At 48.4% G+C, this 14,297-nt stretch overlaps 1 protein-coding gene across 5 annotated transcripts in view; it reads left to right on the top strand.

Moving 5' to 3' along the window:
* The window catches only part of LOC126545780 (SOSS complex subunit B2), a 94,435-nt gene that overhangs the window by 64,077 nt on the left and 16,061 nt on the right, over nucleotides 1–14,297 (top strand). Inside the window, exon 8 of one of the 5 annotated variants that reach the window (XM_050193777.2) lies at nucleotides 12,030–13,262. The exons of the other annotated variants lie outside the window; for them this stretch is intronic. Coding sequence (XP_050049734.1) covers nucleotides 12,030–12,288 — 259 coding nt within the window. The 3' untranslated portion in view covers nucleotides 12,289–13,262. Of the gene's footprint in view, nucleotides 1–12,029; nucleotides 13,263–14,297 lie in introns of those variants that run through there. 5 annotated transcript variants of the gene reach the window in all.

Below are 14,297 nucleotides of genomic sequence, written 5' to 3' on the forward strand. Positions count from 1 at the left end.
CATAGTCAGTGACACAGAAGCAGTTGTCGCCATGTTGTGCGTCTTGTAGGGCCATAGTTTCAGCACCGATCAGTGGGATCGGAGTTGTCAGATGATACACATACTTATGACTGGGTGCCCAGGCCCAGCGGTGGGCGTAACCACTTGTTTGTCTGTGTAGCTCACATCAGTGTAGGGCACCAGTGAGCCTGTCTGAGTGTGGCATCTGCTTCTTCTGTGGCCCCTGAAGGCAGCCAATGGATGAGGGACCGGATTTCCTGGGTGGCTGATGGATTTCTTTTATCAGAGTTGCTGGTGACTCTAGGGTAGCAGTGCTTGAGCATTACAGGTCTAAATTTCTTTCAACATCATTATTAGCCTTTTCTGATGTCCACTGTAGGACGAAGGCCTCTCCTAGTGATCTCCAATTACCCCTGTCTTGCACTAGCCGATTCCAACTTGCGCCTGCAACTTTCCTAATTTTCTGCGATCCTTGACGGTGCTTCTTTCCTTTGCCACCCATTCTGTAACTCGGAGGGTCCACCGGTTCTCTGCCCTACACATCACATGGCCTGCCCAGCTTCATTTCTTTTTTTCTCTTAAAAGGGTCCTGAACCATCCCTCGGGCTTAATGAAAAAACACAGTCTGCGGATAGCATATGCTGATGTGAACATCTTAGCCAAATTTTGCACTCGTGCGTGGCGCGTGGAGCTCACAAGTTGAGTGTGAAGTCGCCTTTTTCTCAGTCGCTCTCTTTTCAACAGAAGCCTGTTCCTCACTCTTTTCTGGACGCTTTATTTCATAACATAGCAGATTCCCCTACACGGCTGCTATTGGCCAGTAGCTGACATCAGTGAAGAAGGGTGCTTTGATGAGTGCGTTTCTTCCTACTGTTACTGAGTATATATTGGTGCAGGTCAAAATAAGTGAAAATCTGCTTTCGAATCTCGATAATAGTTACGTCCTTCCGGAGGAAGCGAACTATCATCTGCTCACGCTCCGTGTGCGGCCACCCGCGTAGCAACTTTGGCCACCCTGCTTATCAGTGTTGTGGCCATCGGGTCTCGCTAATTTCGACTAGTTTTGAGCACTCAACCTCGAACCCAGCGAAATTTGAGGTCAGACCACATGCACGCTTTACAGCGCACGCTCACTCCTGGCCGCTCCTGGTTAGATGCCTTGGAAGACTTCGCTTCGTATTGAGTTATTGCTAGCACTTCAAGATGCCCAAGTTGTATGTGGCTGCTATCCGTCAGTCAAGCTGGTGCAGGACAAAGCAGGTCCGCGCCACGTAGCATGGCCAGACTGGAGCATATGAGTGCGAGCGCGCAATCAATCCCTGTAGTGCACAAAACCAACGCTGTGCATACGCACTGCAGTTGCATGTAGCTGCGGTCTGCTATGGAGCGTATAGATACCGCAGCCGCTGTGGGGTGCCGCGACGAGTCCGCTGGCGGAGGCAATTGGGAATCGCGCGCCACGGTGACGTTAGTAGGTGGAGCGTTTGGGCATACCCTGCTTCGCCGTAGCCTTCGCAGTGAAGGAGCATAGAAGGAGCGGGAGCACCGCCAATGAGATGGTACGTGACCTTTGATTGCCATAATGCTGCTCCTGCTGAATGCATTGAAGTAAATTTTGTGGCGAAATATTTTTTAAATCGTCTATTTTAACTTGCAATGCATTTCTCTGCTTCGATAAAAAGTGGTTCAGGGCCCCTTTAATGTCAGTGTCAACTAGAATATCAGCTGCAGCAGTTTATTCTCAGATCCACACCGCTCTCTTGCCGTCTCCAAACGTTATGCCTAACATTTTTTGTTCCATTGCTTTTTGTGCAGTTCTTAATTTCCCAATTAAAGCACTTCGTTCGTAGGACATTCGAAACATGTCTGAGTGACCATCCACCGTTTCAGATACAAATGGTACATTCACAGGACGTCCAGATTTGGATATCCTGCCGCGGACGTCTCATTGTATCGGACATGGTCATGTTTTGGATATCCTACCAAGTATGACCCAAGGATATCGCAGATGGACTTTTTTTGGCATGCACATGAATATTTAGTTGTCCTCCAAGAGGCGTTATCTTTGAGTTGCTTCATAACAGAATTATGTTTTCTCATGTTCGAATTGCAATTTGAAGCTATCATGTATGCAGCTCATGTGTACCTAGTACTTGGCAATTGGTACGTAGGCAATTAGAAAAGTTTAGTTCAATTAGTCACTTGCGTGGGGTGGAAGGCCTAGAAGAATGAGGAGCATACTGCACTTCTGCTCCTGTGCATGCGTGAGTAACGTGCGCACATGTTGTGCAGCCTCCAGCATTTTACGCAAGCGTTGCCGCACGCAGTATCAGCACCTCACAATGGCGATAATCTGCGAGACCGGCAGTAGTATGCGCAGCTGCACAAAGCAGCGCTAGCGTCGTCTGCCGCGCTGTTCCTTTCAGGACGCAACACTCTAAAGGTGCCTGCAACGCGCACAATCGCAGATAGAAACGTCACGAACATTTTGTTCAGTAGGAAACTCCCGTGTATAGCCTTAGAATGTGAAGCTGTGACTTGTTTTATTCACGAGTTTAAGTTTTCCTGGTACATTTTGTGTTTATCAAGGCAAGAAAGAAAAGTTTCACGAAAGGCAAATGCGACATCAATAAGGCTGAAATGCCCCTCCCGATTGTTCAATGCCTGCGATGTGCCTCGGCAAGGATGCATACAGTGGGGATACCAAGTCCACATCATCCCTGAGAATTTCCCATTCGTTTTCCACTACTTCCCATAATTTGTCGGGTGGTGCACTTTCGAGGCTCATCTTTGAAAAATTACATTTTAGGATTCCGCAAACGTTTTCAATCTTGTTCAGATCTGCTCCCTGGTGTGGCCAGGACAGCGTCATAATACAAAGTTCTTGCAGGTGTTCTTTCACAGCGTGTGCTGTATGCACTGGCGATAGGTCGTGTTGTAGATGTATCCATCCCTAAAGGGCCCGTCCAGGAGGTGAGGAAGTTCGTTATCAATGATTCTGATGTAGGCCTCAGCACAGAAGCGGCCCTTTATCCGAGAGAGCGGGCCGAGGCCGTCTTTAGTTACTACATCCCAGGTGTTGATACTCTTTCAGCCATATGACCTCGTGAGTGTACTGCGGAGCGTACCTATAAAAGCAGAATGCATTTTTCATGGTAGTATCAGTTCAACAAAAATACTTGCTTTTTTTGTTACGGAACAAAGTGTAATTGTGAAATTAAATGAAAATGCAATAGCTTTGCTTTATTTCTTCGATTCATCAACGTGCATTCTAAGCTTCGCTGAACTCCGCGTGTCTCCACACAGCGACACGCTCCCAGAATCATATCATATTACCTTATTGCGCCATCATATCGTATAATTCTACTACCGTGATAAAAACCTGTGAACAAAGTAGTGGGAGCAAGAGAAAAGACAGGCAATTGTCAACGATAGTGGAAAGAGGAATTAAAGGGGCTTGGCTGGGATAGCTTAAGGAGTGACGTCTCGCCGGTGTGCCTTTAACGACTTTACATGCGCTGGAATGTGATTGTTTTGAGTAGTTTGCTCAAAACTCCTAAGCATCTACATCCCTCTCGTTTTCGAACACCAGTATTAGATTTCTAACATGTGGAACACTGCCAGAAGTAATAATTGCGCCTTGTAAGTACAGAGACATCCACTTGTAGCTAAAATTGCATGATGTCGTTTACACATCAAACATTTATGTATGTGACCAACAATCATATTGTGACACTGCACTTGTCGTTAATATTCTTTTTTTAAACATCAGAGTGCTGTCAAGCTAAGAATAAAAATTTCTCACTTAATACCTTGTAAGGGCTGGCCAGTACATTCTAAGATTCTGGCCCCATTCTGTGCAAATCGTTGACACGTCTGTCGAAACATCTTGCCAATCGTCCATCGTCCATTGTAGATGATCGCGGGTAAACTGCAGCATTTTCACAATAGAAGCCGCTGAAAGTTTCGACTTCTGGGCATCAGCTCGATTTTTCAAACCAGCTTAGTCGTCTGCGCACCGTGTCATTGCTCACGTCTACACCTACACTCTAAAAACAGGTGCACCCCTTGGGGTGTATATTTGCCACACGACAATAATTGTCATCTGTCTTGCCCGCATTTCCTTTCTTTAACGCTGCGGGCCCGGTGCTTCCAAGTCACGAACGGAATGCGCGTTATCAGCATGACAGAGCATTCTCGACAGGAAAGTAACGAGCGCAGCGTTTTCAAGAAAGGAAATGCAGGCAAGACAGATAACGATTATTGTTGTGTGGCAAATATACACTCCAAAGCGTGTAAACATTTTTAGAGTGTACACTCTTAAGCAAATGTACACCCTTTGGGGTGTATATTTGCCACACAACAATAAACGTCATCTCTTGCACTCTTAGACAAAGGTACACCCTTTGAGGTGTGTAAGTCGAAGTACCGGGCTCTCAGCGTTAAAGAAAGGAAATGCGGACAAGGCAGATGACGTTTGTTGTGTGGCAAAATACTACCCAAAGGGCGTAATTTTGTTTGAGTGTGCTTGCTTTCCTTCTTTGAAAACGCTGCGCTAGCTACTTTCCTGTAGAGAATGCTCTGTCATGCTGATAACGGGCATGCCGTTTGTGACTTGGAAGTACCGGGCTCACCGCGCTAAAGAAAGGAAATGCGGACAAGACAGATGACGATTATTATTGTGTGGCAAAAGGGCGTTAATTTTGCTTAAGAGTGTACAGCCTTTCTCAGTTTGCCTGCAATAATAAAGGGCACGTGGCAGGCTGCAGTAACAAGGACTTGGTCCTCGTCTTCGCTTGTTTTGCGATTCAAATTCCCAGGGGCGTCGCCAATACGACGTTCCTCACGAAAAGCCTGAACTATTTTGGCGACGGTCACTTGAGTTATTCCAAGGCTCATAACTACTTCTCATTGAGAATGACCACACCGCGACATTGCTATGACGCGCTCTTTTTTTCCGTCGGCACCCGAGGAGGCATAATCAAATCGGAAAAATACGGCGCCAGCTGAGATCTGCTTGTAGCGCTTCAAAGTGTCTATTTTTTTTTCAAGATTGATGATAACGCTCGCATAACTTTTGTTCCCAGTCCCACAAAACAGGCACATACAACGGTTCACATTCCTAACAACTCATCGTTCTTGTGTATTATTTTTGTTTTATTCCAGTTTGCTTGCGCATCAACTCTGCGCAGTTTCTTTTGCTGCAGTAACAGGGAAGATAAAGAGAACGGGCGTCGGTAGATCGCGGTTTGAAGTCGTGCGCATGGTTTTGTTCTCACCGCTTTTGTTTTCCTTCTTGTTTTTTTTTTTTGTTTAAGGAGGCTAATACTGGCATTATGATAGGGCATGCATCGTCCTGCAAGAAACAGCGTGGCAGACGACGTTTGCGCTAGCGCTGCTTTGTGCGCCTGCGCCTGGCAGATTATCGCTGTTGTAAGGCGCTGATGCTGCGTGCGGTCGACTCTCGCGTGATATAGTTAAAAATGCTGGAGGCTGTACTTGTTCTTAATGCGTGGGCGCTCTGCCCGTTGCATCTGTCGCAACGTGTGCTGCGAACGTAAGACATCATGGCCAACACGGCAAAAGGCCCTGGCATATGTCCGTAAAATGTACGCAGCATGTCCCCATGATGTTCTTCGTGGGCATGCAAGGTTTGTCCTTATGAAAGTTGAAAAGTTGCAATGTTTTATTGCATAGCAATTATACGGACGTTCCAGGCGCATTCCCGCCGTCGGCACCTCCGCCGTTGGGCTGTGCCGTTATCGGCGGCGCATGCGCGGATGTTTATAGAGCCTTCAGAAATTACATGCGTTTGTCTGCAAAAACGACGAAGCAACCGGACGCGCCTTCAACTCTCCGTGCCTTCCGCTCGATTCTTTGCCACATTTACCCGCCGTTCACGTTCGACTGGTCCCATTGATAACGCAGGTGGAAAGTTGCTCTGACAAAGCGCGAAAAGGAATGACATCGGAAAGGGCATCGCTACAAAACCGCGGCCCTAGCCAGCGTTCTGCCTTCCGCTGCTCTCAGAAGGTACCCCCCCCCCCCCCCCCCCCACGCACACACACGCGCGCACCAGAGAGCCGTGCTTTGTAATAGTTTTACTCAAGTACACTAGCGTTCCTGCTCAGCTTCGTTGCGTATGTGCTAGTCTGAGCGAAACGGACTAAACGTCACGCCGACGTTATGCAATATTTCGCTGGGTTCTGACCAATGTCATCGGTCTCATCTTGTGCACTATCCAGTTGTAACGCCTCCAACGCCACCGGCGAGGCTCATTAAGCCTGGTAGCTGACGGTGCGCTGTTCCTTGTGCCCATCAGTAATTGCCTCGCGTGCTATACATCGCGCCAGCATGTTGCATCTGCGTATAGTTAAAGCGCCGTCCGAGGAGTTCAAGTGCAACGCTAAATCTTGCCATCGCTGTCATTGATTCGTCCTTCGACTGAAACTACGAAATGTTTTATCGCCCGACGCCATGGCGTTGCGCTACTAAGCCAGAGGGCACTGGATTGAATCGCCGTGTAATGTTTTATCTATATGACACTAATTTCGATTAAATCTACAGTTGGAAAGGCCTTCGCTTCATGAAAAGTTTTGACAGCAAAGATATTCCCACTAGTCGCCATTACTGTTGTCTTAAATGCAAGGGTTTTAAGAATAACGTGAGTTGGTAGACGATTCCTCTTGAACACTTGACATGCGGTGATCCGCGTGCTGCGAAGTCTACAGAGCTGCAACGCGCCAGCCGTGGCAGGAAAAGAAAGTGGAGAGGGTTTCGCCATTCTAGCAATGCTCATACCCTTTGCTTTACGTCGTCTGCTTCCTTTGCGGGGCGATAGTACTAGAATAGACTAGCCCGCCGAGAAGCTATCGCTCCATCACGAAAAAAGAAAAAAAAAGCTGACATCGTAACGCGAATAGCGCTTCATAGAAAGAGCGAAGAGAAACTTCTATTAGTAAAAAAAAATCGCAGTTTCGCTTGAAAGCAAAGCATCGATTGCGATAGCAAATTAGTAGACAGCTATACGAAGTAAGGATAGTATTATAGGCTGTATAAGCTTGGAAACATTCGCTTACTAACTGAATGAATAAAGATGGTGTCAGCGCGCACAAGCAAACATGAACACGTCACACTCGACGAGCGCGGACGCTCGCTGTCAAAACGCTGGTGTGTGCAAGCGCCGCAGCAGCAGCTAGCGAAGTGACCGTGCGGTCTGTAGCTTGTACGCAAGAACGGCGAGAAAGCGCGCACGAAGGTATGAGCCGTCTGCAGATCCCCTTCAAGATAAGGCACGCGCGACCGCGCGCTTACGTGCTAAGTACGCTTTTGTTGGCTTAGTCGAAGCTGCCCCCACCTCCCTTCCGGTCTGTTTCCCCGGTTTCCTCTAGATATGGCGCGCTAGATTGAGCCGCGATATCCGCGATCGCCAGTTCCCGTTGCGCCCGGTCGCGAAATACGCAGGTGCTACCGGAGCACAGCGCCGACCCACCCCTTGCTCCTTCCCATCCATTCACGGCCTTTCGCGCGGCGGATCACTGCGCGTTTGGTCTCCGCTTCCTTCGCGCCCGCTAGATTGAGCCGCGATCGCCGGCTCACCCTTGCAAGCTTTCACTCCACACATACAGCATACGGCGCGCGGTGACAATTTTATCACCCTTGGACTTTATATGGAATCTCACGGCGACGGCGAAAATTCGCTTGGCGTGTGCGTATAATTGCTATCGCAATAATTTAGGTACGTTTGACTCGCTTGCATCGCTTGAACCAGTTCACGAGGTGCTGCACCCTGCCATTCGTTTCAGCGGTGCAGCAATGGCACCCTCTGAACCACGCCGTTCGTTTCAGAAGGCGCAGGAAAGGTGCAGGGCTGGTTGACGCTTTTGCTGCGCCCTCTGTTCCAATCGAACGGACCTTAAATAAAGGCAACCTTTGTTCTGTTTTTTGCGGGGTGCCTAGAGAATGGTGGTTATGGATCACGTGTTCTGTAGCGAACGGTTAGTGCTCTTCCGCCGCACGTACTCATTGGCACGCGGTGGAATCGAGGGTATGGCGGAATCCCGCCTAGTTGGGAAGAGGCATGTTATCTATAAAGTGATAAATTAATACACGTTTCGGTTCCCACACGGAAGCTGTGCTCACAATGTGGCTTGTGCATTTCTAGAAATCCGCAGGCACCCAGGCAAATTTGCAGTGATTCAGAAGCCGCTTTAAATAGCCTTTATAAAGGCTACGTAGCTGGAGTTGCAGCTAAACTTTTTGAAAACATTAAGATTATGAGAACAGAAATCCGGTGGTTTCTTGCGCATATGGGGAAAGTGAACGAGACTCTGGTAAACCATTAGTGAGGTTGCTCATGAATTGGCACGAGGACCTGCTAACCGTGACAGTCGCAACCGAGCCATTCACCATCAAACCAGGGAATATAGAGATCGTTTAATAACTTAATGACATTACCAACCATTACTATCTAGGACGCCGGCAATTCCCATTGCCACATTCAGAACTGAACAGGGCTCAGGCAGTCACTGCGCTTATTGCAAACAGGTACATATCCTACGCCGTACCACATTAATAAATTATATCCAGAGAGGGATATTAAGATTGACTGCAACGATTGTAATGGTGTCATTGGAATCGGACATATGCTGGCGGGGTGTCCCGCGACTCTCCCCTACCTCGAAGAATGGACACAGTGGAAAAAAAAAAGATTCAAAGCCCATTGTTTCAAGACTAACTAAGGGCGGTCCAGAGGGCCCATAATGTCGCTGAATGGCTTGGCCTGACAGTGCCATCGTGGGAGCGGCCCGCCTTGGCTTAGAAAGTCGAGATTCCGGACCTCATTTCAACCTCGTTGAAGAATGGACACAGTGGGAAAAAAGATTCAAAGCCCATTGTTTCAAGACTAACTAAGGCTCGTCCAGAGGGTCCATGATGTCGCTGAAGGGCTTGGCCTGACAGTGACAACGTGGGAGAGGCCCGCTTTGGCTTAAAAAGTCGAGCCTCCGGACCTCATTTCAACCTCGTTGAAGAATGGACACAGTGGGAAAAAAGATTCAAAGCCCATTGTTTCAAGACTAACTAAGGCTCGTCCAGAGGGCCCATGATGTCGCTGAAGGGCTTGGCCTGACAGTGACAACGTGGGAGAGGCCCGCTTTGGCTTAAAAAGTCGAGCCTCCGGACCTCATTTCAACCTCGTTGAAGAATGGACACAGTGGGAAAAAAGATTCAAAGCCCATTGTTTCAAGACTAACTAAGGCTCGTCCAGAGGGTCCATGATGTCGCTGAAGGGCTTGGCCTGACAGTGACAACGTGGGAGAGGCCCGCTTTGGCTTAAAAAGTCGAGCCTCCGGACCTCATTTCAACCTCGTTGAAGAATGGACACAGTGGGAAAAAAGATTGAAAGCCCATTGTTTCAAGACTAACTAAGGCTCGTCCAGAGGGCCCATGATGTCGCTGAAGGGCTTGGCCTGACAGTGACAACGTGGGAGAGGCCCGCTTTGGCTTAAAAAGTCGAGCCTCCGGACCTCATTTCAACCTCGTTGGAGAATGGACACAGTCGAAAAAAAAAAAGATTCAAAGCCCATTGTTTCAAGACTAACTAAAGGTCCTCCGGAGGGCCCATGATGTCGCTGAAGGGCTTGACCTGACAGTGACAACGTGGGAGAGGCCCGCTTTGGCTTAAAAAGTCGAGCCTCCGGACCTCATTTCAACCTCGTTGAAGAATGGACACAGTGGGAAAAAAGATTCAAAGCCCATTGTTTCAAGACTAACTAAGGCTCGTCCAGAGGGCCCATGATGTCGCTGAAGGGCTTGGCCTGACAGTGACAACGTGGGAGAGGCCCGCTTTGGCTTAAAAAGTCTAGCCTCCAAACCTCATTTCAACCTCGTTTAAGAATGGACACAGTCGGAAAAAAAAAAGATTCAAAGCCGATTGTTTCAAGACTAACTAAGGGTCGTCCAGAAGGCCCATGATGTCGCTGAAGGGCTTGACCTGACAGTGACAACGTGGGAGAGGCCCGCTTTGGCTTAAAACGTCGAGCCTCCGGACCTCATTTCAACCTCGTTGAAGAATGGACACAGTGGGAAAAAAGATTCAAAGCCCAATGTTTCAAGATTAAGGGTCGTCCAGAGGGCCCATGATGTCACTGAAGGGCTTGGCCTGACAGTGACAACGTGGGAGAGGCCCGCTTTGGCTTAAAAAGTCGAGCCTCCGGACCTCATTTCAACCTCGTTGAAGAATGGACACAGTGGGAAAAAAGATTTGAAGCCCATTGTTTCAAGATTAAGGGTCGTCCAGAGGGCCCATGATGTCGCTGAAGGGCTTGGCCTGACAGTGACAACGTGGGAGAGGCCCGCTTTGGCTTAAAAAGTCGAGCCTCCGGACCTCATTTCAACCTCGTTGAAGAATGGACACAGTGGGAAAAAAAAAGATTCAAAGCCCATTGTTTCAAGACTAACTAAGGCTCGTCCAGAGGGCCCATGATGTCGCTGAAGGGCTTGGCCTGACAGTGACAACGTGGGAGAGGCCCGCTTTGGCTTAAAAAGTCGAGCCTGCGGACCTCATTTCAACCTCGTTGAAGAATGGACACAGTGGGAAAAAAGATTTAAAGCCCATTGTTTCCAGATTAAGGGTCGTCCAGAGGGCCCATGATGTCGCTGAAGGGCTTGGCCTGACAGTGACAACGTGGGAGAGGCCCGCTTTGGCTTAAAAAGTCGAGCCTCCGGACCTCATTTCAACCTCGTTGAAGAATGGACACAGTGGGAAAAAAAAAAGATTCAAAGCCCATTGTTTCAAGACTAACTAAGGGTCCTCCAGAGGGCCCATGATCTCGCTGAAGGGCTTGGCCTGACGGTGACAACGTGGGAGAGGCCCGCTTTGGCTTAAAAAGTCGAGCCTCCGGACCTCATTTCAATAAATGTGTACACACACACACACACACACACACACACACACACGCACACGCACACACACACACACACACACACACACACACACACACTCACTCACTCACTCACTCACTCACTCACTCTCTCTCTCTCTCTCTCTCTCTCTAGCAAAAAGTGTTCGGCTTTTCATGCAATGTAATTTCTCAAGAGGCGCAGTGATGTCATGGCTAGTTATGCGGTTAGTAGGCTTTCTTGGACGGACAAAACTTAATTTGATTCGGGCTGATTATTATACAGACTGTGGTTTCTTGTTTGATCTAGACCGCACAATCTTTGGAATCGGCCCACCAAAACGCCGAGATTGATTTGACTCGGAGCCGACGAGAATAGTTACGAAGCTAGCTAGGGTAGTGGTGAGCCATCAAGAAGCATGTTGCGCAAAGGACGTCCGCGCTGCTCGGTGGGCGCGTATATTGTTCCGCGAAGCGGACAATGGAAAACACTGGAGTATGCGGTGGTCAGGGAGTATGTAGGTGGTCAAAATTATTCCGACCCTCCCCCCCCCCCCCCCCCCCCCACTACGGTGTGCCTCATAATCAAATTGCAGTTTCGGCACGTAAAGCCCCAGAATTCAATTTTTCAAAACACTTGTACAGCTGCGTTTAAATTTCACATTAGGGAGTATCGTAATCGTCGGTGAATTTTTTCTCGCGAGCGTCGTTGCAGTTCATATTGAACGCGACAGTACATCTTTTTCTAAGGCGTTCGCAGATGATGTCAAACACGTTCTGGTCGTTGGCCTGAGCTCTCAGTAGACGAGGGGAATTGTTCTACCACATGGTCTATGATTAGTGTATGCAGGGTAAAACAGGGTCGTTGCCGTGTAAGTTAATATCGACGTACGGTGCTCAGCTGTTCGAGGTCTGTGGATTAATCTCCATCTTCGGTTGTTCCCATGACTGGGGTACCTATGAGTTTGCAAGGAGCGAGTCCGACGCCCTCTTCATTCTCGGCGGATGTCGTCGCGATGTCGTGCTCAGCAGCAGAACGCCCAACCCAGTGAGCCTTGTTTCTTTGTCTCGTTCACCAAATGCGTTTGTACTAAGAACATCTTGAAAATGTGCTTTCTTCCATGGAAGATTGAGTACTGTGCCAGCGTCGCCGACTTCGGGGCAGCCCAGCGGGAGTCCAGCCGACTCTGCTTTGCCCAAGTCTCCCCTGGCTGCTGAAGGGCGCGACTTTCTCCGCCTCTCTGGCCGCTTTCCTTGGGATGCTCACGCACTGCCGCATGTTACCAGAGAGACTCTGCTCACTGCTTTGTGCACTGCATGCATATACGTTATTTTCAACCTCTTTGTAGCCTGTTTTTGTCCCCTCTGGCTGTCGTTCCCGTTTTGAGGTACTACATGTGCAGTCAGGCTCTTCTAATCGTGTGCATACGTCCCTGTGTTGTGTGGCTTTTGACTGTGTGCCCCCGCTGTCACATTAAAGTTACCCCGGAGCTGTTCCTATTCGTAGTTTCGTGCACCTCATTGCACCAAGAACGCCTTTTGATACATTTTCCGGTGTGTGTCCGAATGCGCGCATGTAAAACACTTTCAATGGAATGTGGAACAACATTGACACAGATGCCTGTGGAAACAGGGTCGATTCAGTGCATGGAGTTTCTTGCACCAATTACTAAAGGAAACTCTGGCGCTGGTGTCTACGGGAGCTGCAAGCAGGGCGGATCAGCTAGCTTGGGAATGACAGAGTAGTACACAGATTTGCCTTTGTCCTTCTGGCTTTTAGCGACGTTGTAACTTTTGCAAATAAATCAAATCAGTGATTTTCAACCAACTATTTCCCTGTAAAGGCAGCAATTCTCAACTATTGGAACTTCAGAAATAGCATATTCACGCTACAAGAACGTCTGAAGCCACAAACACGATTAGGCTGATGTCCTAACCTAATCTAACCCATCATTCCCGTGGTAGGTGAGTAATCGCAGCGCCAAAGTTCCCTCTGATAATTTTTGTAGGAAACTCTTATCGTTGAGTGTCGCATGTAATGTCGTCGACCACACTCGACAGCTGCGTAGCAGACGGCAGCTGCCCGTTTTGCATGCCAGGTGCAACTGCCTTTGCTTTCCAGAAAGCCCATCAGCACACGTGTTCCACCTGATCGCGAGATATTTTATACAGTACTTTTTTTAGGAAGACAGAATTCAATGTTACTGTTCATCTTGCAAGTTTTCCTTTCTTTTCCTGCCAGATGTTAATTATCGTGTTCCTTGAATGCAGGTTTTGTGAAGCGTTATGCTTTTCATTGTACATTAAGACCGCACAGTGATGTCATTGTTTTACTGTAATAAAAATGATCATTTCTCGTAATTGTTGTGTGTGTGTGTGTATCTATTTTGTAATCCTCCACTTGTCATCAAAGTCGTGTCATCGGTGACCGTCACTTCCAGCGTCTTGAATGTAGAAGGTGCATAGCACGCATTACGTTTTCGCTCAAAGTTAGGCATACTGTAATGTTATAGGTTCTGAAAGGTCGTTCAGCTAACTTATGTCAAACGTAAAAAAAATAGAAAGCTATTGGGGGCGAGCTCCACCACTGGAAAAGCTGGTGCCACTGTTGGCGTGACGTGGGATGAGGGATCACGTGGACACAGCGGCCGCGTCGGCTGCTTCGGAACCACCGAAGCGAGCTGAAAACGCAAGTTTAAAGTCCCACCTGCGCCGCGGTTCTGATCAAGTGGTGAGGCTTTACCGCCTTAGGTGTCTGCTTGACAGCATTTAAAAGTACTCTAATACGTAGTGGCTACCTTTAGAGGCGTGCAGTATGGTAGGCTACTGCTCGGTGCCGCAGTGCCGGACGTACACAACAGAGCCCGGTGTCAGCCTTATTCACACGTAGCCGCAGGGCAAGGAGCTGCGTGAAGCTTGGCTTGCGAAACTTAGAACCGGCAGACAGCCATCGGCTACAACTCGGGTATGCGGCAAGCACAGACGCGAGGAAGATTTCTGCTACGGCGCAGGGACTGCGCGATGTTCGGTGAGTAGCAGAAAACGCGCACTGAGACGCTCGCCCGCGCCCGCTGCCCGGCTAACGTCATGACGGTTTGGTCTATGAAATCGTTGATGCTAGATACTGGCAAGTTAACTGGAACGCAACGGGAGCAGTAAGACGAACATTAAAAAAAGGCATGAGATATGGTCATGTTTGTGTTATGAATTAATGCACTGGATTACGAAAAAGAAGCAGAGAGAAATCGCACGCTGAGAAGACCGATAAACACACAGTGCGACGCAACTTGAGAAATAATATTGAAATGTCGAAGAATTTAGAGAACAAAAGATTGAATCGTCCCGACGGCACATCACAGTCGCCGTAGGCGTCGAAGTGTCAATAACGAAATTATT

This window comes from Dermacentor andersoni, chromosome 1, assembly GCF_023375885.2.
Source record: "Dermacentor andersoni chromosome 1, qqDerAnde1_hic_scaffold, whole genome shotgun sequence".
NCBI lineage: Eukaryota > Metazoa > Arthropoda > Arachnida > Ixodida > Ixodidae > Dermacentor > Dermacentor andersoni.